General features: G+C 46.8%; 1 protein-coding gene across 1 annotated transcript in view; it reads left to right on the top strand.

Moving 5' to 3' along the window:
- MNT (MAX network transcriptional repressor) overlaps positions 1 to 21,995 on the top strand; it is a 43,036-nt gene that overhangs the window by 9,381 nt on the left and 11,660 nt on the right. Inside the window, exons 2-4 of the mRNA XM_055721352.1 lie at positions 6,023 to 6,596; positions 9,592 to 9,633; positions 10,328 to 10,439. Coding sequence (XP_055577327.1) covers positions 6,023 to 6,596; positions 9,592 to 9,633; positions 10,328 to 10,439 — 728 coding nt within the window. The remainder of the gene's footprint in view (positions 1 to 6,022; positions 6,597 to 9,591; positions 9,634 to 10,327; positions 10,440 to 21,995) is intronic.

Below are 21,995 nucleotides of genomic sequence, written 5' to 3'. Positions count from 1 at the left end.
AAGTGTAGGTAAGGTAGGAAGAGTGCATGGTGTGCCGGTATAGTGAGGATAGCTCAGCACATCAGGTAGATCTGCTGTGTATCAGGTAGACGTTAGGGTCTTTAAAACTCTGAAATCAAAATCTCAGGAGGGCTGGTGTAGTTTTCACTCCTCTGGAGTGTATCACAAGCTTCTAATTTCTAATCGTGCAGCATTTCAGTGTCCTTTGTGAATAGCATACTTTTAAAATATGTTTTAGTCTTTCTTTAAGAAGATAATGCAGCCCAGTCTGTGTGAGTAAGAAGAAAAATGGGACATTTTGGGAGCAGGTTGACATCTGAACACAGCACCTAGACGCAGCAGCAGCAGTAGTGAGCAGTCCTATCGAAGAGTCATCAGGTGCCTTGCAACCAGCTCTTTACCATGATCTTGCTGGTGAGGGCCTGCTGCAGCCACGGGCACAGCTGAGAGCCTGGAGGGTTTTGGGGAGTAGAGCTGTGTCTTGGGGCTGCCACGTTACTGATGGAGAAGCAGTGGTGCAAAGGGATGGACACCAAACAAAATGGTTTTAGCAGAGATGGGAGAGAAAAGTTGGGCTTGTGTCATGCTGTTGGCAACCAAAATTCAGAGGGGCTCAGAGGAAGGGGTCACAATTTCAAAGGGGTCTCAATCCCCCAGCTTGTTACTAGGTACTTGCAAGTGCCAGCAGCTGTTTGCTGGCGTAGCCTCTTGTGTCAGCAGCATTAGTTATGACTCAGAGTTTGCCTGGCTCAGGCTGAGCATTACTGGTCTCTGGTACTGCTGACTGCTCTTATCTTCCCTTCCCTGGTTCTCCCCTGCAGAGTCTGGGACCTGCAGAAACAGAAATTAACCTTCAGGCTCCAGCCTGCCCTCCCTCTCGGCATGGTGGTCCACCTTGCTGAGTGCAGCTGGGTCAGCCTCAGAAATGGAAAGTATCTGGAGACTCTTTTCTGTCCCCAGTGCTTTCCAGGAGTGACTGCTGCGGGTGACACTGCTGCAGAACCAGGGTGCTCTTCTCTGGGTCTGTAGCACTTCATCATGTGCAGTATAAGCTCCCAGAAGCATTGAGTGATTCAGAGAAACATTTCAGACTATTCAGAAGATTACACCACAAAACTGCCAGTGCCTAACTGTTCATGTAGTTAAGTAATATTCACTCTCTGCACCGGGGGGAGACCTTTAAATGTACATAGAGGTGAGATGCTTGATGATGCAAAGACACATGCCAGTGGTACATGCTGAGTACTGACAGTGTCCACAGTAAAAAACAGGAGCATTAAAAAGGGCACTGAAATGCCTTAAAGGCGTGTTCAGGCAGTGCTCTTGCAGCATGACTTAGGTGGGAGGCTCAGTGGGGTACCCTGGCTGCTGCCAGGCCACGCTGCCCACCCTGGAGGCATGTGCAGTTCTGCCTGCACGGCGGCTCTCTTTGCTGGCAGTGCTTGCTCTTACAGACTGGTGGCATTTCCAGGGCAGGCAGAAGGGAGGAGATAAATTTAAACCCCAGGGATTATTTGGTAACAAAGTTAGGAGTGCCTGGCCCTGTGTATTCCTGGCCCATCAGGGCCCTAAGCACCAGTCCACCCTGTCGGGAGCACTAAACCTTTCAGTGTCCTCCTCTGACAAGATTTGCTGTTTCGTCCTGTTGCTGCTGGTGTTGCTGTCGTCCTCCTTTACGGTGTACCACCTTGGTGGCTTGCCTGGGAAGCTGAGGTCCCCTGCTGTCATGACCTGGGCCTTTTGACAGGCAGTGTGGTGTGGGCAAGGTGAGATTCCCTGTCCCCTCGTGCCTGGGTTGTGATTCAGACCCCCTGAGGGTTTGCAGGGCCAGTTCACTCCCTTGGTTTGTTTGGTCCTCAGTCCCTCTGATGAGAATGTCAAGAATGAGTGGAAATTATACATAATCGTGGTGTGCACCTTCTGGTCCAGTTGTCCTGCTTAGCACAAGAAGATGCCCTAAGCCTCGTGTGCTTCCTACATACTGGGCTTGCAGAAGCTCATGTACCGAATGTGCTACACGTGAAAGAATGAGCTGTGCGTGTCTGAGCACCCGGCACACTAGTTACCATTCCCTGTTTTCATCTGTATCTGTGGAGGAAGGTGGGTGAACTTACTTTGTATGGAAAACCAAAGAGCTCTAAGGGGGCTTTTTTAAAAGGGAGTCTTCAATTTGTTTGCAAGGTGTGAGTACAAAGTGAGCAGGAGCCAAGAGATCTTCATGGCTCGATGGAAGCATTTCTGTCCTGGAGGGTTGTGTATATGTTAGGAAGAGATGGCTTACAGGCCCTTCAGTCCTCTTACTGGCAGGAGGGGTCGGTAGTGTGGTTCCCTTTTGCCTGTGGATGAGTCAGACAAGAGGACGGTGGCTCACTGGTGTCAGATTTTGGCTAAAAAAAAAAAAAAATCCTTGAAATAAACTCTTTAGCTCAAGGGAGCTCAAGATTTGCAACACCAAAGGCCTTGTTGGCAGCATGTCAGCAGCCTGAGGGCTGCACCTGCTTCACAGAGACATTTACATAAATATTGCTGATCAGTAATGCATGCTTGTAACCTTACTTTCCTGTTCTCTTGGCTTCCCCGATGAATGAAAATGACTTGTAGGAATTTCACTGCTGACTCCTGCTCATGCGCTGGAAAGCATTGCCATCACTGCAGGTCTCCTTTCTAGATCCTCTCCTCTGCTGTCATGTTATTGCCAGGAGCCAGTGCAGGAGTGAATTCAGCATGGGCAGGTTCTGCTGTCCTCATCAGACCTTGAGCAGTGCCAGGAGCTTCCGTTAATTTACTTCTTTGCTTCTGCCCTCCTGACCGGCACAGTGCAGTTTTATGTCTGTGTGGAAGTTAGCGGTCTTTCATCTGGCTTGTGCCCGGCAGGGGCTGGTGCTGGGTTGGCCCCTGGTCGCTCTCCCTCTCCCAGTGGCTGCTACCTGTGCTACCCTGGCGCTGGCTGCGTGGCCAAGCGCGCACATGGAAAACACGATTAGTCAGCAGGTCACCGGGGTTGAATTTCCTCATGTGTCCTGAGCCAGGGCCATCGCGTTGGCTCTGGCTGCAAACCAAGCAGCAAAGTGGAGCAAAAGAATTGCAGACAAAGGGCTTTTATTTATTAGTTATTAATGTTGTTCAGTTGAACCAGTCTAAAGTCATCAGTAGCTCAGATTTATGTTGTTTACATCAGGGGATTCCTGCTGGGGTTTTTGCCACCCTGCCCTGCTTTACTTCTTCCTTTAAGGAAATATTGATAACTACCCTGAAATATTTTGAGAAGATATAGGGAAATACTGCATTCAGAGTCTGAGCTTTTGCTTAAGCAACCTCTATTTTGGAGTCAGTCAGATCTTGAGCCCACTGACCCTCCTACTTGGTGCTACAAGGACTTGAATTTAAATTTTTGATTTGAGTCTCGGGCATCTGTGGGAGAACTGCTCTTTGGGTGTGAAATCCTTGCAGATCACTGGATTTCACACGGTGTCTTCCCAAGTGCTGCACAGTCAGAGACTGGAGATGGAGCCCTGGTGCTGGAGCTTGATCCAGGTGTTGCGTACTCTTCCTGTAGGTGCTGGACAGTATTTACCCTGTTAGCTGGGTGCTTGACCTCCTTTGTGGTCTCTTAAGGTGTGTGTGTGTTCAGGCTGTTGCTGCAGCTGAGAGTTGAGCTAGGGCTGTTAGTGTTTGTAAGGTTTGAAGTTCCCCTCCTTCCCCGCTCCAGCAGCTGGTACAGTGCCAGGTTGGCCTCCTTGAAGCTCACACTGCCTCTTTTCGGCACTCCTTGCTGGCCTCCTCTGCCTGAGGCTCCCAGATGCTGTGCTGCAGGCTTGGTGTGGCTCTGGACAGACTTCAGGCAACCAGCAAGCAGAGTTGGGCCAGAGTGCTTTAATGAAGGCTGGAGGAAATATGATGTATGCTGTAGAAATCCTGGGCTGAAGGGAACTTCAGGAAATCACTTTGTGAATCTGGGGCAGTGACGCTGTGTGGTCACATGTACCAAAGGTCATTCAGAATCAGGAATAAGAGTTTTGTTTCCTTTATTCTTTCACTTGCTTTTGCACTACACCCCTCAAAATCAAAAGCTGGGCGAGAAAGGACCCAGGCAGCGGCCCGGCCCCTGGGGTGGTGTTTGAGGAGGGGGCAGCTCCATGGCTGGTGAGATTGCCTGACGGGGTGGGGGGGTGTCAGGCAGGGGCTTTTCCCCTTGTTCCACTTGTATTTAATATAGCTGCTTCCTGAAGATGACTGGGGGTCCAGAGTAACCTGCTAATTCCAGGTTGAAGGATACATGCTTTTCTATCAAATTTCCTAAATATACACTTGAACTTCAGTGCTTAGGTCAAGCCCAAGTTTCTCCTGTGGACAGGCTCTTCCAGGATGTTTCTTGGAGCTTCCTCTGAAATACCTGATATTGGCCACTGTATAAGACAGGATACTAGACGGTGTGCATCATTTCTCTGATCCCTTGCTTGATGAAGTAAGGGTTTATTTTCCAAATATTTGTATATTACTATGAAGAAGTCATAGCTCCAAGCATGCTCGTGGTACGCTATTTTTTTGTTGCAACTCCTTGGAGGCTGTCAGGAATGGGATCTGCTGAGCTTCATGGACAGTGGGTTTGGAGATATTTGATTAAGGCTGTGAGATGTCTAGATGCCAGGGCCACTGGCGCCACAGGACTTGTATAAATAAATTTTGTTTGTGCCATGTTCGCACAATTAAAGCTGGAGACCTGGATCACATTTAATTAAGTTTATTTTGCTAGTCAGGCCACACAGATCTCATTTACTTTGTCTGGTGTTCTGAAAACATATAGGAATGTTTGCACATCAAAGCCAAGTTTGAGCTTGACTAAAATCCACAACAGTGAAGAAGTGCCCTGGTGGATTTGTATCAGTGTAATGTCCATTGAGCTAAGATTTACACTTAATAGTATAAAATACAAGGTATTTTAACCTAAGGAGCCTGTGCTGCCCTGTGCTGGTGGTTGGTTACAACCAGCTGCAGTCCTGCGGCTGCTGTTTATCTTGGGTATCCTGGGTCAGTACTGGGAGCGGGGGATGCCTGGCTCACAAAGTTTCCCTGTCTTCCCTGCTCTGGCTGTAGTTTGGGAGGTGATCCTGAAACACAGAATTTTTCCCAGGATGCTGTCAGTCAGGGCTTGTCTCTGGGCTTGTCTTTACCTTGCTGGAAGTGAATGGCAGCGTTGCCCTGGGGCTGTCATGGGGCCGGGGCGGGCTCCTTGATAACGTGCTCAATAGCTCTTTGCCTGTTTACAAGTAGAAAAAGAATTGAAAATGTTTTGTTGTGGACTGATTTCTTCTGCTATACAGTAGAGCACAGTGATGTGTTTACATATGGGCACGAGCAGAGAGGGTTTGGGAAGGTGTTGTAGAAGTAAGCATTGTGTGGGGTGCTGAGTCCATCCCTGCAGGCTTGCGCAAGGGCAAGTGAGGACGGATCACGTCCCTACACTGGATCCTTCCAAGGAGAGCAGGCACAGGCTCCCAGCCATGTCCTGCCACGGCTCTTGAAGGTCCCTTAATCTTGTTCAGCTCAGTACTGTTTGCCCTTGGCAGAAAGGCCTTGCAGTTTGTGCGTTGGGCCCTTGGGAGTGGGAAGTGACTGGATGAGGCCATTTCTCTCCATGCGGTGCTGGGACAGGATAGAAGGAGATTGGCTGGGTGGTGTCTAGCTTTTCCTCTGCGTCCCTGGAGACGTTGGGGTTGCTGCAGACAGTGGAGGAGCCAGGAGTCATGTTGTCAACTTGGTCTCAAGGGCTGAATGTGGGGGCAGCACGTGGTTTATGTTTAGTCAGTGCTGGAGTGGAAGAGCAATGAGTGGAAGGTGCAGCACGGCTGGGACACCGGGTGGATCTCCAGGGGTGCAGGTCCTGCCATGGGCCGGGCTGCGTTACCCCCAGGGCCTCCACTTCCCTCTCAGAAAGGCAGGCAAGCACCAGCCTGGTATAGAGGCCTGTGGATGGGTAAGGTCAGGGAAGCACCATTAATCACTGTTGGTGTTTCTCTTTCAGAGGAGAATGAAAAGCACGAGAAGCTCCGCCTGGAGAGGGAGCAGGAGAAGAAGGCTGGCAAGGCCAGCGTGCCACGGGCGAACAGTGCTGCTTCCCTGGAGGAGCCCCGGAGTGAACTGCTGGTGCCCATCTCCCCGCCAGCCCCGGCCCCTCCACCGCCCCCGCCCCTGGCAGCCCCCATTTCTGTCATTCCCATCCCTGTTGTCACCAGCCCCCCCCAGCAAGCAGCACAGACCACCCTGTCCCCACCGCTTGTGCAACGCCACCAGCCCCTCGTAAGCACTCCCGGTGTCACTAAGGAAGCATCTTCGGTTGCACCAGTCATCCAGAGGCCGCCAGGCCCACTTCTGTCGGACGGGAAAGCTGCTACACCCCCGTCAGGCAGCCCGAAGCAGCTCCAGCATTACGCGGCACCGGTCCTGGCCATCTCCCAGCACCATGTGGTTCAGCAGCCCATCCAGCCCCAGCCTCACCAGCCCCTGCAGCACCCGGGAGCACCCCCACAGCTCGGTGCTCTGAAGCTGGCTCCAGTGGAAGACACAAAACCAAATGAGCAGAAGAAGAGACCTGGAGGGTGAGTGCATCTTGTGTCTGGAGGCTTCTGAGGGACCAGACAAAAACGATACCGAAAGCTGCATCGACCCGGAGCAGCTATGGCTTATGCAAAGAGTTGTCAGATCAGAAATGCCAAGATCCGTGGATGTTTGGATGTCTGGCTTTTTGATAGCAGGGTTTCTTAGCTTGATGGTTTTTATTTTTTCTCCCTGACTACACACTAGAATTCTGTACAAGGATTTCTTTTTCCAAGCCAGGACTGTATTAGGAAGCAAGTCCCAGCACTGCCTGTCTGATTTCAGGTGCCATCTGGTATTATGTTTGGCAAAAGCTCTCTGCTTATACTGGTCAGGGAAATCATGCAGCAATACTGCTTGCAGGAACTGTCTTGAAAACTGGGCTGTGATCTGGGAGGTTTCATTTCCCAGGACAGAGATCACCATAGCTGCTGTTTCGATTTCTTAGTGCTGTAAGTACTAAGGGCCTCCTGCTTGTTCAGAACTCCTGCAGCTGGAAGGGACTGAAGGCTGTTTAATTTGTCCTCACCCTCGGACAGGACTTGTGACTCTGATGTTGCTCCAGGTTAGTGTTTGTCTAACTTGTTCTTAAGGACTTTGGCTGTTGGAGACCGTCTTCTCCTTAGGCGGTTGTTTCCAGACCACAGTATCCTAATACGTAGTTTGATAATATTTCTTGTGGACTGGGAGAACAAATCGTTCCTTTTGCACCAAGCTTTTACCTATTTCCCTTGGCCCCTCAGTCTTCCTTCCTGCAGGATAACGACTTGGATCTATTTAGTCTTTCCTCTTGGGCCATGTTGTCTAGACCTCTGACCATTCTCCTGACTGTCTGCAGCTGGTAGATAACTCTTAGCGATGGCTTTTAAAATGGTATGCTAATCCCACAGAACTTGGGCAGAAAATCGGTCTGCACGTCTTGCCTGTTCAGTGCAGCAAAGCAAACATGCCCAGGCAGGTGTGGGGGTCTGGTCAGGAATTCAGAGGAGATGCCGCTAGACAAAATGCCAGCTGGAGTCCCCCTCTTCCTGTGCAGCATAGCAGTGGTGGCCTTGTCCCACTCCATCATGGCTCAGGCTGCCATGCTGAGATATACCCAGCAGAGCCGGCTGCCCTGCTGGCGGCTCCAGTCCTCCCAGCCTGAACAAGTGCCAGCAGAAGAGACAGAATGCAGTCCTTCTCTAGGCTGGTGACCTGCCTGGGATAAGCCTTTTGGCCAGGTCAGAATCTGGCCTTGCCTTTTTTGCTCCCTCCTGGATGGAGCTCAGCATTTTGGATGTTTCAGAAGGTTAGGGTGTAGCAGTTCACACTCTTTTCCCCAGGTCCTCTTGTCCTCATGGCATTTGCTTTGAGCTGCAGTGCAGAACCACTGTAACCCAGTTGTGAGAGAGCACGAGCGCAGGGCTGTGAATTGCTGCTGACTTTCGCTGTGGACGAACTCCGTGCAAGGAGTGGTAGTTTCACTATCATCTTGTGGGAGCAGGAAGAGATGTAAGATGTAGTGGACAAAAAAAGGGTTCATAGTGTCCTTTGGGATGTAGAGATCCCAAAATGCATAGAAGGAAAGGGTGAAAGTAATATAGATAAGAATTTGTAAAGATAATGGTCTTTGTAAAATGCCAGTGTAATTCCTCTAAGATAGATTGTGATCTTTAGAGCTTGTCTACAGAATGCTGCAGAAACGATGAGTGTATTTGTGCTTTAATCAAGTGGACCTGTCATTGATGATGTCGTGTGGGTTCAGGTGGGTGTAGAGGGGGTTTCTGGCGGCACAGGGGTGCTGGTGAAAGCTGTAGGGAGTTTTGCTGTCTGAGTAGCAGCTGCCCCATCCACAGGCAGTGGGATGGCTGCAGCTGCACCGGCAAACTGCTCTGGTCCCATCAATCCAAGCTTTGCTCCTGGAAAGTTGGCAGGGCTGTTGTCCAGCATCACTGCTGTGTCTGTGCTGTAGTCAGAGCATTTTACCATGCAGGAATTCTAGATCTCTTGGCACAGGCGCAGCAGAAGAATACCTGTCTGATGCTGAGTGAGTTGCAGAGGTTTTCTGAAATGCATTTTGATGGTTTACCCCAAGGTGCACGCTTCTTATCTCCCCAGAATTACTCCTTTACACATAAGCACGGAAAAGATGTCTTTTTCTGCTTGTAAATGTTTCATGAGAAAAGGCTGTCAAATATTTGGTTTTAAATACTTGAATGTTTATTAAATATTAACGTACCTCCTGAAATGCTCACCTCAGTATCGGGGTATTTTCAGCGAAAGGCAACCAATTACTTTGCATAGTGTATGGAAGATATTTGAAATCTCCATGTGTCTGCTAATGTACTTCATCACCACTGTAGCTGAAAAACTAAGACAACATGAATTTGTTTGGCTTTTCCTAAAAGTATTCCTCTGATTCAGAGGGTGGGGACAGATCAGAACCCCAAAACCCAGAAGCTCATCCTGATTCTTCCTTTAGCAGTGACTGGAGGATTCCTGGATTCCTTCATTCCATATTTATGCTCAGCTGTGTTATTTCAGGCATAGTAAAAAACTAAAGCGGTTTGAAGTATGTCTGCCAAGTCCCGTACACTTTAATTTGGAACTACATAAATCTTACCCCACTGGAGTGTAGGCGCAGATCAGAAATGGGTCAGAATCTGGGCTATCTAGTACTGTATAAATACATACAATTCATACTTTGTGTCTTTCCCTGTTGTTAGTAGCCGTGTCTGTGTATATATACACACACTATAGTTGTTTGGATCTTGTGTGCAGTATATGCATAATGCTTATCCCACCTGATATGCTTGTGAAGTACGGATTTTATCTTGATACAGTATAGGTAGAAATATATATGCAGCTAATATTAAGACAGTGATATCTGAACACCTCTGTTGTTTTTTAATATTTACCTGTATATCGTAGACACACACACACTGCTGAAAGTATAGATTGAATGGCAGTAGTTTTAAACCTGACACTGAGTTTATCTTTGTTCTGTTTGGGTTACAGGGTTGGGACCAGGGAAGTACATAATAAATTGGAGAAGAACAGGTGCGTAGAAAGCCAGGGGTTTAATTTTTTTTTTAATTGTAATTCCCCTTCTTTTTTCTTTGGCCTATAGTCTGTCAATATTTGTTTGGCTTTGGTATTTTTTGTTTGTTTTTTAACAAATAACCTGAACAAAATTCTTAGTGACTTCTAATGAATCTTGCAGTATCGCTTTGCTTTCTTACAGCTCAGTTCTGCATCTCTTGCTTCCCAGTATGTTTTACTTAACTGCGTAACTGCATTACAATAACCCTGCAAAGCTCTGATCCCGCAAAGTAAATCCCCACGTGCATAACGGTGTAACTTGATGTAAAGCAATAAAATAGCGAAGATCAGGGGTCAGTGTACAGTGTGAATACAAAGTAAAGACCAGTTCCTGATCCAAAACTCTCAGAAATCTAACTAACCAAATTGGAAGTATGGTGAAAGTGGAAGCCACAGCACAGGGAGATATTTCATTTAAGACTGCATGATGGTTTCCTAACAAAGTTAGGACTAGAATCCAGGCCTACAACCCCACTGTCTTTCTGCTGGATTGAGCTGGTTCAGTTGTAATCATGCAGGTAGTCTCAGTGACTGCTATGCACATGTGCAAGTGCTTTGCTGGATTAAGGCCCAAATTAAGCTCTAGCCCTCTGCTAAACTGATTTCTAGCGTGTACTCCCACAAGCTGACAAAACACCTGTGTTCTCTTTAGACGTGCACATTTGAAAGAATGCTTTGAGACATTAAAACGCAACATCCCCAATGTAGATGACAAGAAGACCTCAAACCTCAGCGTCCTAAGGAGTGCCTTGCGATACATCCAGGTATGTATAGCGTTCGGGTTACTGTTGGCTGTCATTGTATAGCAGTTTATCTACTGAAACCAGACAAAGGTGCTGACTTTGCTTAAAGCAAGTTTCTTATCTTCTTCCTGTAGTGGAAAGGAAGAAGGGGAGAGAAAATCTCCCATTCCTCCCTCTCCTCCCGTGTGAGCATAGTCATTTATAAACTCCAGATTTCCAGAACATTTGGATCATCTAGGAACACTTGCTTCATGCATATATATTATATATTATACTAGAAGTGCCTTGTAAACCACCGGTAATCCATAGCAGTGATGGTGATGCAGCAAACAGATAATTCAGATGATCTTTAAAGGGGGATATCCAGGCTGTATAAATTTAAGCTGCTCCTTTTTGGACTAAGGTGAATTTTATAATCTGTATGTTTTGGGGAGGTTTTCTGTTTGCTTAACCAAAACAGGCAGACTTCCACAACGGTTTTGAATGTCTCAAATTTTTGATGAGGTGGAAATGTTAAGTACAGGTCATTTGCTTGGAGTCTGGGAAAGACTGGAATTTGGGGTTGCAGCATGAAGCTCTAGGTGGATGGGGTACCAAGAATGAGTCTGTGAGAAAATAAAGGTAAAATTGAGTTGTGGTGTTCACAGACTGAGTGAAGTAATTGTTAGTTTGCTTGTTTAGTATTTGTGGAAGTGGTTAATGGTAGCACAAAAGAAATTCTTAGAGTTGTCCTCTGTGACTGTGAAATGAATAGCATGTAATGCAATTAAAATTCATCTGGAAAATGGAAGAGTTGCTAAATTTGTAGTGCAAATGGAGAGCGCTGATAGACCTCATACATTTTGCTGCAATAAAGGGTACTGAGGATATTCACAATGGGCTTTTCCACAGTAAAGTGTCATCTCTTTTCCTCGTTTTCTTCCCAGTTTCCTCAGTCTTTCTCAAATACCATTTCATTCCTGTGTTCAGAAGTGCTGCATATTGACCACTTGCATCAACTTTACTTTGGAGACTTAAAAATGACTCATCACCTTTCAGATTTAGAGCAGCTCAGCCCTTCTCATTAGTCTTCACTGGTGACTTCCCTTGAAGAGCCTTTGGTTAGGGCAAGTTCTAATGGTACCCAGGTAATGGAAGATGGCAAAGAAAAGGAGAAAATCTATTTTGCTTAAAGTAGTCATTTTTGGAGATGTGCTTGTATTGTAGCCTAATGGGCATTAGAAAAGATCTGAGCCTTTAATTTGATTTCAGGTAGGCTGGTGTTGGTAGAGATGAGCTTCCATTAGCAGTAAGGGAGACGGAGTGACCCAGTCACCCACTGTCGCATTTGGGGGTTGAGTCCAGAGTCAGGATGTAATGAAGAGAGCTGTTTCTGGCATGGTAGCTGACACTCCGTGAATATTGATACAGGTGCAGACGTATCTGTGAGCAGACTCTGCACTCTGGCAGCGCTTTTATTCTGTGCTTTTGGAAGACAGCTTAAAATTCTCTTTGAGGATGTCAGGGATGAATGATTCTTCCTCTTTCTTCTCTGGGTCTGTTGTGAAGTGTTTTGAGGCTTAGATGCAGTGCAGTTTTATGCTACCTACAAGCGTACGTACCAACATCTCCGCAAGTTGCTAGGAATTAAACTCATCAAGACCTCTTAGAAAGTGTAAACTACTTGTATGATAGTCCAGAAATTACTCAGATTCAGAATGGCATTTTGTTTCCTTTTAAGTTTCTACCACTCAGGGTCTGTTTCAGTTCCACCTTTGAATTGTTTTTCCCATCATGGATCCATTCTGGGAATCGGAATAGCTTGGATCAAGTCTGTTGCCCAGCTACTCTGGTGTGCCTGTGCTGTTCTGTGTGCCCATCATCTGGGGCTGAAGGGGGTCTCAGGGTGGTGAAATTGCACTGTATGTAATCATTCAGTGAAGAGAAAATGCAGAAGTTCTGATGGTTAACAGTGTAATATTTACATCCCGGTATCGGGGACTGTCACACCATAGGTGGCTGTAGCTGCACAGCTCTGGTTTACCTGCTGCACTGCCTGTGTGCACCACAGACATCATGGCTTGCAGGAGAAACTGCTGTGGTGACTTGTCTTCGGGTGTGTAATGCCAGTGTCAGCATCCCAAACCCCCGGCTGCCCACATTACCTGCAGGATGGCTTTGGGGAGCACCAGGGAGCAGCCCTCCACTTCTCCCACCAGTTCCAGTGCAGAGAAATTGAACCCACTTGTCCAAATGTTGTCTCTGTAGCTTTCCACTTACAGGGTAACAGGGCTGGTTTTGTGGTGGACATGTGGAGTTGGGGTGCTGCAGGACCCCAGCACTGAGCGGGCCCCGCTGGGTGGGAGAGGAGGCTGGGGGGTAAGGTGCAGGTGGGGTGCAGGAGGTGTCTGCAGGAGCGAAACCCTGCTAAAGCCCTGAGGCTGTGGGCTGCGGGCACAGCACCTGCTCCCTGGGCAGGGGTCTGCCTGGACCTGGACATGCCACAAAGGAGAGCTGCCCCGTGTGACAGGCCAAGGGTGGCCACAACCATGCTGCTGCATCCATCTGTCTGTCCATCGGCCCTGGGCTGCTGCCAGCAGAGGGGGAGGAGGCTGGTGGGTCAGCCAGCCTGCGGCCGGGTGCTCACCTGCCATGGTGGTGAAGGTCATGGTGACCTGAGGCCTGCCCTGGCCACCTTCCCCTCTCCTTTGGCCACTGCCACTGCAGTGCAGTGTCCACATCCACGTGTGCAGCAAGCACATGGCGAGCGTCAGCCCTCCTGTGGTGTGACTGCCCACCCGGGGTGGCTGGCAAGTGAGCTGGTGGGCTGCGTGGCCATGCCTGACCTGGCACCGGCAGCTGGGCTGGCTTGCTGCCCCGCGGGTGATGGACACAGCATGGCCATGCTGCTTGTGTAACCTCCTGGCTGGTGCAGTCTGCTGCTTGCAGTGCCTGGCCTTCTCCTCCTTCTTGTGGGCGGTGAGAGCGTCTCTGGCAGCTGCTTGCTCGAGCTCGCAAGCGGCAGGGAGTATCCTGAAGCAGAGTGTTTTCCTTGGCAGCAGCTTCGCCGTGGGTCTGCGCCTGAATCACGGGATGCAGTTGAGCTAAAAATTTGAGTGCTCTGTTTGTTTGCCTGAAAAAAACCAGATTATGAGAAATCTGATTTGAATTTTCAGAATTCAAAATTAAAAATTAATCTTAAATATTTTTTTTAAAAAATCATTTTGATTTTAGCTTATATCGTTCTCAAGAAAAATAACTCACGTGAGTATGGGGATGAGATGAACTGCTTGCAGATGATGCTTGTCTCTCCCCAGGGGTTACAGAGAGCATAGGTGGGACTGCGGACTGGGCTGGGACACCTCTTACCAGCTGAGGAGGGGTGAGATGAATCCCAGCCTAATCTGCAGGCGGGAGCACAGAGTTGGTCATGATTACAAGAAAAGAATTTAACAAACCATTGCTTTCTTGGCAGCAAATCATGCACCAGACTCGGCGTGTTTCACTTGACAGGCTTGGTGCTTACCTCTCTTTCTTGAAAAGAGAACAGGGGAATTGTACAAAGGAGATTTAAAAACAAAACCTCTTACTCTCAGTATAGCAACGTAGTTTTTCAATAAAGGGGGAAAACCCCACCAAAAAACCAAACCCAAATGAGTCTTGCAGAGGAGGAGTGTGGCATGCCAGCCCTGAAGCTCTGCTTGGCTGATGATCTGTGCCCGCAAGGAGTATGATGGTGCACTAATTGTTGCAACCTCTCTTCCTACAAAATCCTTTTTCCCTTATTCCAGCTGGAACTTCTTGGAAACAGACTGTTTGTTTCCTTGGCTGGATTTAAATATTTGTATCTGCATCAAATCAGATAAGTCAGAAAGTTAAATTCCAAACTTCCCATGGAGCTGTTACTTTAATTTATCCTTAGAGCTGGGCTTGTGCTTTGCAATAGTAAATTAGAATCTCTGCGATTAAACACACTGTTGCACAAAGGAAATTAGGCTGAATGCAGCTGGAAGTTAATAATCCTTTTAAATAGTGATTCAGTTTTAGGTGGTGTAGGCTGTTGTGCTGTGGCTCTGGGGAGTTGTCCCGGCGGGTCACAGCAGCGGGGTGGGCTCTGGTCCTGAGTGGCAGAGCCTGTGACGAAGCACATTTGTTATGTGGGCTGCTTCGCCTGGCATTCTTCGCTCTCCTCCCAGCAAAACATGAGTGAAAATGCTGGCGGCCTCTGGAAAGTTTCTAAGATGCATGAAGTGATGTGGAAAAAAAAAAAAGCAGTGGGAAGAAAATGTTTTTGCTTTGAGAGAGCAGAGCCCCATCCCCTTGGCTGAGGCAGGCCACTGACACAGTGTCCCCCAGCAAGGACCAGGCAGGTCAAACCTGTCACCTCACCAGAGAGCCACTCTGTGAGGAGGAATTGCACCACGCTTCACTTGTGCTGGAGCAGGCGCTGCTGGTGTGGCTGGGGAGCAGGGCCCTGCACAGAAGACGTCAGACACAGTTCATAGCCAGGACATCTGTGCAGCTGGGTGTTTTGATTTGATTCTCTTTGAAGGATTCCTTGCCTGCTAGGAAATGTTGTAATCATCTTAGTTGGAAGCTAATTGAAGCCCTTAAGCAAGACTGTTTTCTCTTCTGTGTTCTCAAACTGTGCCTGTCACTATGGCACCTGAACACCTTCCAGTTTCAGGGGTTATTTTCTGTTGCATATTTAGTGTAAGATGACCTCCAGGCGATTTGCTCACCAGGTGATATTGGGACAGCCAGAATGAGACAGCTCACGAGCAGCATAGCCACAGCCTAGCAGATTTCAGATCACACTGCAAGTCCTGCTTGTTTGCCGTTTTCCCCACTACAGCTAGAGTCAAATGCTGACTAAATAATAATGTGCTTACAAAATATTAGACAAAGCTGAGCTTCCCTGGGTGTGCAAAAGACATAGAGTAAAATCCTTTGAAGACTGCAAAGCAGGGCGTCGCTGCGATCCAAACTTCTGCACAGGCTGCTCAGATGTTTCAAAAGTATTGGGGGGGGGGGGATGCTGTGATGGTAGATGTTGAGCCTTAGTCCTACAGAGAGGAGTATTTGCTCCATTTAAGGAATGGACTTTACAAATTTATAGACGTCATCTACCAGTCCTACTTGCTGCTTTTAGGATTAGAGAGAGAAAATAGCCGTGATGAACTTAGAATTAAAATGTGACCAATTTGTCATTTATTGCCTTGGGAAGGAGCAGGAAGGGTTGAATTTCTGTCTCCCCCAGGAGCTGGTGTTGGCATTGTACCCCATGTCCCACTGACTTGATGGGCACTGTAGCAAGGCCACTGGCTGGCAGTAGCAGAAAGCTTGCCTCTTGGGCCATGCCTGTAGATTCCCAGGAATCACCCAGATAAATATGTGATGAAAACCAGTCTTTTGATTTTTCTGGTTGTATGCACTTAGAGAAGTGTGTAAGTGAGTGGCAAAGCCATTCAAAAGCTACAAGACAGCTTGTGTGGACAGGCTGCAGGCTTCTTGCTGTCACTTGAGCTGGAGACCAAGTAACCAGAGAAATATTTGACCATATTAAAATAGTCTCCATCTTCATGATGGAAATCTTCCCCTTCCAAACCTGGCTGAGGCTGGAGCAGTGCTAGGCTGCAGCTCCCTCCCGGCTCCTTGCGGTGAGTGGAAGCAGCACCTTACGGTTTCCGTGATCTGATGCCTTTCTTAGGAGTAAAAAAAAAAAAAATGTTCATGCTAAAAAAAAATAAAATCATCATAGCGTACTGGACTCAAGGTAATTGACATCTCTTTACATTCCCAAGTAAATTACTGCGTTGTTCATTTTAAAGGGAATTGTGCCTGGTTTCCTCATCTGATTACAAATGTGAGCATCCTCAGCTGAACTGACTTCACATGGCTGTGCTGTGGCCTCAGCTGACTTGCTGGCTAGGTCACCACTGCCCAGATCAATGTTACTTTCCTTTGTCATATAAAACTGCTTTAGACTGAAGTTAAAGCAAGGACAGAAGTTCATAGGTCTCAGATCATTGTCAGGTGGAAGGAGAAATAGTAGTTCAACAAACTCTAACCAATAGGCATAGAAAGAGAAGCGATTATCCTAGGTGGGAGAAGGGACTCTCCTTTGTAAACAAAAAACCATAATCCTGCAGCAGAGGACCTGTCAACAGCAGTCATTTTACCTTGATGCAGGAGACTGGTTCAGTTTTTCACCATTAGCACTAGTTGGTTATTTTGACATTCCTTGTGTCTGCTGTCACCACTGTTCACAGAATGTGCCCTTCTGTAGCGTCTCCTGTCCAGGTGGTATGTTCACAAGTCATCAACTAACCCTCAGGTTAGCAGAGCACAGAATGCTGCGTAAGACAAACAGTGAATTACAGGGCTGATTCCTGACCTTCTGCCCAGAGTAGAAATCCATTGTAATGTGACTTACCTGTGCTCATAAGTTATGCTAATTGTTCATATGAGATGTTTAAATTGCCTAAATTCCTTGCCTGTTCTCTCTGGCTTTTCAAACTGCTTGAAGCAACATGCTGTGCACCTAAAAATGATGCAGTTGCCCACCTATGCCAACACTAAACAACAGAATTGGCTGCCTTAAGGGCAGATATACACAAAGTACTGTCGAAAGATGCCTAAATAGTGCATGTAAAAAATCCCTTGTGCTGTCCTTTTTAAGCTGATCTTGTGAACATGTGAACAGACCAGATACTGTTTTCACATTTGTTATATTTTCCTGTTAATAACCACAGCATCTCTTCTTTTCGTTTGGTTTTATTTATTGGTTGCTTCAGCAGTGCCTGAGCACAATAATTCATCCCTGTCTAGGGTAGAGGACCAGAACGAGACCAGTGGACTTCTAAAGTCCCATGGTGATGCTTAAGTTAGGGTTTAGGTGTTAATATAGATGGAGGACACTACAAATGTCATATGCCATACCACGGACAGAAATGCCACGCATCTGATGTTAGCATTTAGTCTTGTATAAACACCAGAACCCATTTACATTCAAGCACTGTAGTGGCTGGATTATCGATCAAAATGCATAAGGCAAACTGTGATGCTGAATCCAATTAATTTCCCCACCTTGGAAAGTATAGCTGTAACAGTTAATTTTTTATTCTGTGCCAGCTACTAGCTGAATATACTTATCTATAAAACTTGCCTGGCAAGAACTGGCTCAGTGCTTTCAGTGCCTCCTTCATGTGAACAGCACTCACATGCCAAGCAGTGCTTCTTCATGTTGTTTACCTGACCCAGTCAATTGATTCTATCTTGTCTAATTAGCCTGAATTTCATTGCCAATAATAAAGGCTTCCAGCAACAATAGGCTGTAGTCATGCAATGTGGTGTCATTTCTAGATTTCAGAAAGTGATGAGAAATAAGACCTGTAAAAAATTATTGTTTAGTAAAGTAAAGCAAATTGGAACCTGCTTAAAGATGTGAAACAGGTAAGAATTAGGATGTAGGGCTGATCTCCCACTGGAGTCAGTGAGTGTTGTTCATGTACAGCAAGTGCAGGGTCTAGTTCCTGCCCTTAATGGAGTCATTAAGAATCAGTTTTAGCTTCAGAGGCATGACATCAGGCTATATCAATACAGGAGATGAGGTGCTCAGCCTGGGAAGCCGGGCAGTGCTCGGAGACCTTCCAGTCCCTTGGCACTCAGCGTGCCAGGCTGAGCCAGCCAGCCAGCGTTCCCACTGTCAGGCGTGTTTTCATAGCTTCCAGCATGTGGCCTGGGACTGTGCTTAGCATGCAGTAGTGCTGGCATCATTTTCCCTTTGGGTGACTCGCGTGGTCATTGAGTAGAAGAAACACGGGATTCCCATCCTGAATCAGAGTTTTGTGCTCGAGCTGGCACAACCACCAAAACTGATGTGGGCTCCCAGGCAGCTGCAGACATCTGAAATCAAATCCTCTGCCATCACTCCCCAGCTGCAGCATTATCTGCCTGGAGGGAGGCTCCATCCAGGGAGCAGTCTGTGGATTTTTATTTTCAGGAGTGACCACAAAACATGTCATGCAGTAGAGTTCTTAAAAATGCCCAGCATTTGAACCTCCTTGGGTGAGTGGAAGCTCGCTCTTAACCTTTGCCAAAAGGGATGGTGATTTTTTTTTTTTTAACTGTGTCTTGCTTGTGACTCATACACGAGAGTTTAGAAATGGTGAACAGAGTTATAAGTCTTGTACATGTTACTTCTTAATTGTTAGAGAATCTACATCTATCATACTGCTGTCATTTAAGTAGTAGTTTAAAGAAGCACTCAAGGTTGTAAAAACCAAAACAACCTGTAAGTGGAGCACAGCACAGCGTTTTGAAATGACAGTTGTGTTGCAGCCTGTTTGGGTCCTGGTGCTTGTGCTGGTTGTCATCTGCTGTCAGAAGAGAGTGCACATGATGTGACGCAAGCCATGATAACTGCAGCTTGATTGCATGGGCTTTAATTTATGTGTAATGTTGCAAAAGTCACCTACCTTTAAAACAAGGCAAAACTCCCAAACACAACAAACCCCACTGACATGGTAACTGTTTAGTTTATTTTGTGGTTTTGCTCTTCCCAGAGAGCCTGATAGGAAAGAGGTCAGGGGCCTCGTGGCACAAGGTACAAGGGTAGTTTGGATTCCCATTCTTGTTAGGAGTAGCAAAGGTGTGTGTTGATACTCTTTAAAATTACAGTAAGTAGTTACCAGCCAATTAAGATTACAAATAGCTGCAAGAAAACAATTGCATGTGCCTATGTATAGCAGAGTTCAGCCCGTGTACTACAGAGCTTTGCAGCTGTAGATGTTGGTGGCAGCCTCGCTAGACATTGTCAGCTACAAAATAATAAATGAGGGGGATTTTGAAACTGTCATACAGCAGCAGGAAGTTGGTATTGGCTTAATGTCCTGTTGTTGTGTTGGTATTACTCTGATGTAATAGAAGTACTGATAAAACATGCTTTGGAGGACATGGAAGCACAAGCAAGATTTTTAAAAGGCTCCCTGTCTCTGTTGTTATTTATCAAAAATTAATAGTGACTCTGATCCTGCCTGTGCCTTGGACTTGCCCTGCCAATTTTTGTGGTTTTATCCGAACACTTTTCTGTCTGCAGCTGTGATTTCTTTTCCATCTTTTTCTCTTCACTGTCACTGTGGGGAGAACCCATGCAGGCTGTGGGAAGCTGGGCGACCCGGTGAAACAGCGAAGCTGCCTTTGCACAGGAGGTTAACACCTGCATCGAACAAACAAACCAGAAAAAAATGGATTAATTTTCCCAATTTATTTTTCTTTTATCCTGCCTTACTCATCTTTTACATCATTATGAGTTAAAATACTATATCCAGTTTAGATTTAGAATGTCCTTTTCACTGTCAACTTAGTACTGTTTTCTGAAATCTCCCTTGGTGACGTACTGTTCATTCAGGGACAGCCAGTATAACACCCATAGGAGAAAATACAGTCTGCAGTCTTGATAATGAGATGTCAAGTAGGGACTGCTGGTCCTGTCATACTGAGATACATCTTGATCTGAATAACCAGGCTGCTCAGGTCATCTTGAGACAGCACTTAGGGAAAATTATGTCATTGAAAATGATGGCTGTGGTTGAAAAAGGAAGGTAGATGTCAGGTGACCCGTTGTCCTGTACAAGTTGTGTGCCATCTGTTGGGCAGGTACCGAATTATTCCCTATATTTGTATTTCAGGAGAACAGGAACTAGCTTCCTGAGGGTGATCGTGCAGTTTCCTGCAGCATTAGAAAGAAAAATTTGTATTTGGTCCTCTTCCCAAAAGGCTGAGATCCTTGAAATGTCTCTAAAAGAAGATTGATTTCATTCTGCAAATGTTCTGCAGTGACGTTAATGTTGCGCAGGTTGGGTGGGTTTGCAGAAAGCTGGTTGATTCTTGCTATACTGTGCTTTTGTGGAGTGGGGTGTGTGGTGCTTCAGAGCTGATTGTCCCCAGCAGCTGGCTCCTTCCTATCACTTCGTATTTAGGAATTTCTTGGGACTTTTCCTACTCGAAGGCTATCTCTCAGCCCAGTGGGGCATGCTGTGCTGTGTGGAGGAGCTTCAGCCATAGGACCACCTTCATGGGGAGCGGTGGGGAGTCTTGAATACTGGCAGTGTGCAGGCACGGTGGGCACCACAGCTGCTGTGCTGGCCAGCGCTTGCAGCCCTAAACCCTTTAGCATGGAGGCAAGGATTTTCACTTGTGCACAGCTTTGATTAGTGGCCTTGCACAGGTGCTGGAGTTGGTTTGTGTTTACCAACTAGTTTTTATGGTAGCGAGGGAGATGGGTCGAGAGAGATCCTCTGGTGACCCAGATCTGCTCTGTGGGCCACAGGTGGAGCCATCAGGATGTGAGTAACTGGCACTGACCTCTTTATGGGGATGGAGAAACAGGGAAGAGAGGTGGTGCGGAAGGATGGCATCCTTCTCTGAGTTACCAGGACCTCAGCACCTCAGACCCACTGTCACAGTACACATGTGGTGGGGTGGTCCTCTTCTGCTGGGGATGGTGTTTCTGTAAGGACTCACGGTTGCTGACTGCCATCACCTGCCATCACTGTTTTGGGAGGTGTGCTTCTCTTCCAGGAGAGCCCTCACCTACCTGCTCCCCCAGGCAGCTGCTCTAAGCCCGGCAGTGTTTATGTTGATGTGCAGCTCGTGGTGCATCTTGTCTGTTGTCTGAGCCAAATCTGTACGAATACGAACAAAGGGAGCGCCGTACCCAGGACCCATCCAATTCTCTGCTTTGTCTCCCACAGTGGCTGCTGTGAGATGCCTCCAGGAAAAACACAAGAATACTGCAGCAAGTTGATGTAGCGATAGTATGTCTCCACATTAATCTCCTCCTCATCTCTAGTAGTAAGAGATCTGGCTGTAGCTCTGAAGTATAACTGCTTGTTGCTCTTCAGAACTGCTGTCTGTACATCATCACATAGGCTCAAGAAGGACTTGCAAGGGTCCCACATCCAGCAATTGTGTCGTTAATCGTAATTGCTCCTTGAAATGCAGCACACTTTATTTTTGCTTGCAGAAGATTATTACAGTTTTACCAGAGACATATTTCTCTGAATAACAGTTTTCTGAATAACAAACACGACAGTATTTTGGGATCTCTGGGGCATCCAGAATTCATTAGCATCATTAAAAACATCTTGCTTATTTTGTGAACAACAGAAACTACTTTAAAAAATAAAAATAGGAAAACCACGTGACCAAACTTAATACCTAGTCATTGCAAATAACACTTCAGGTTTTTTAACATTGGATCTCTCTTAACTTTGAGGGTCATATCAAGGAGTAAACCAGATTGGTAAACTGGTAGAAACCAGAATGGTTTTGGTGATTGGCCCCTGGGCATGGCTGTGTCTTTCCCTGATTTATGTTTGTACTATGTGTGCTCCAGTAATTTGCTGCTTTTTTTTGGTTTTTCCTTTTTGTTTTCTGAATTTATTCTTTGTCTTCCTGATTTGGATTCTTCCTACCCTCTACCTTAGTAAGTGTTTGAACTTTGTCCAGGGAGCAGTGCTTCAGGAGCCTGGGTCCTCTTGGATCTGCAAGGGCAGTGCAAATAGCCATGTTTCAGCTGTATTTTTATTCCAG

The sequence above is a fragment of the Falco cherrug genome, chromosome 1 (assembly GCF_023634085.1).
Source record: "Falco cherrug isolate bFalChe1 chromosome 1, bFalChe1.pri, whole genome shotgun sequence".
In the NCBI taxonomy this organism is placed as follows: domain Eukaryota; kingdom Metazoa; phylum Chordata; class Aves; order Falconiformes; family Falconidae; genus Falco; species Falco cherrug.
This window is presented reverse-complemented; position numbering and strand designations above follow the sequence as displayed.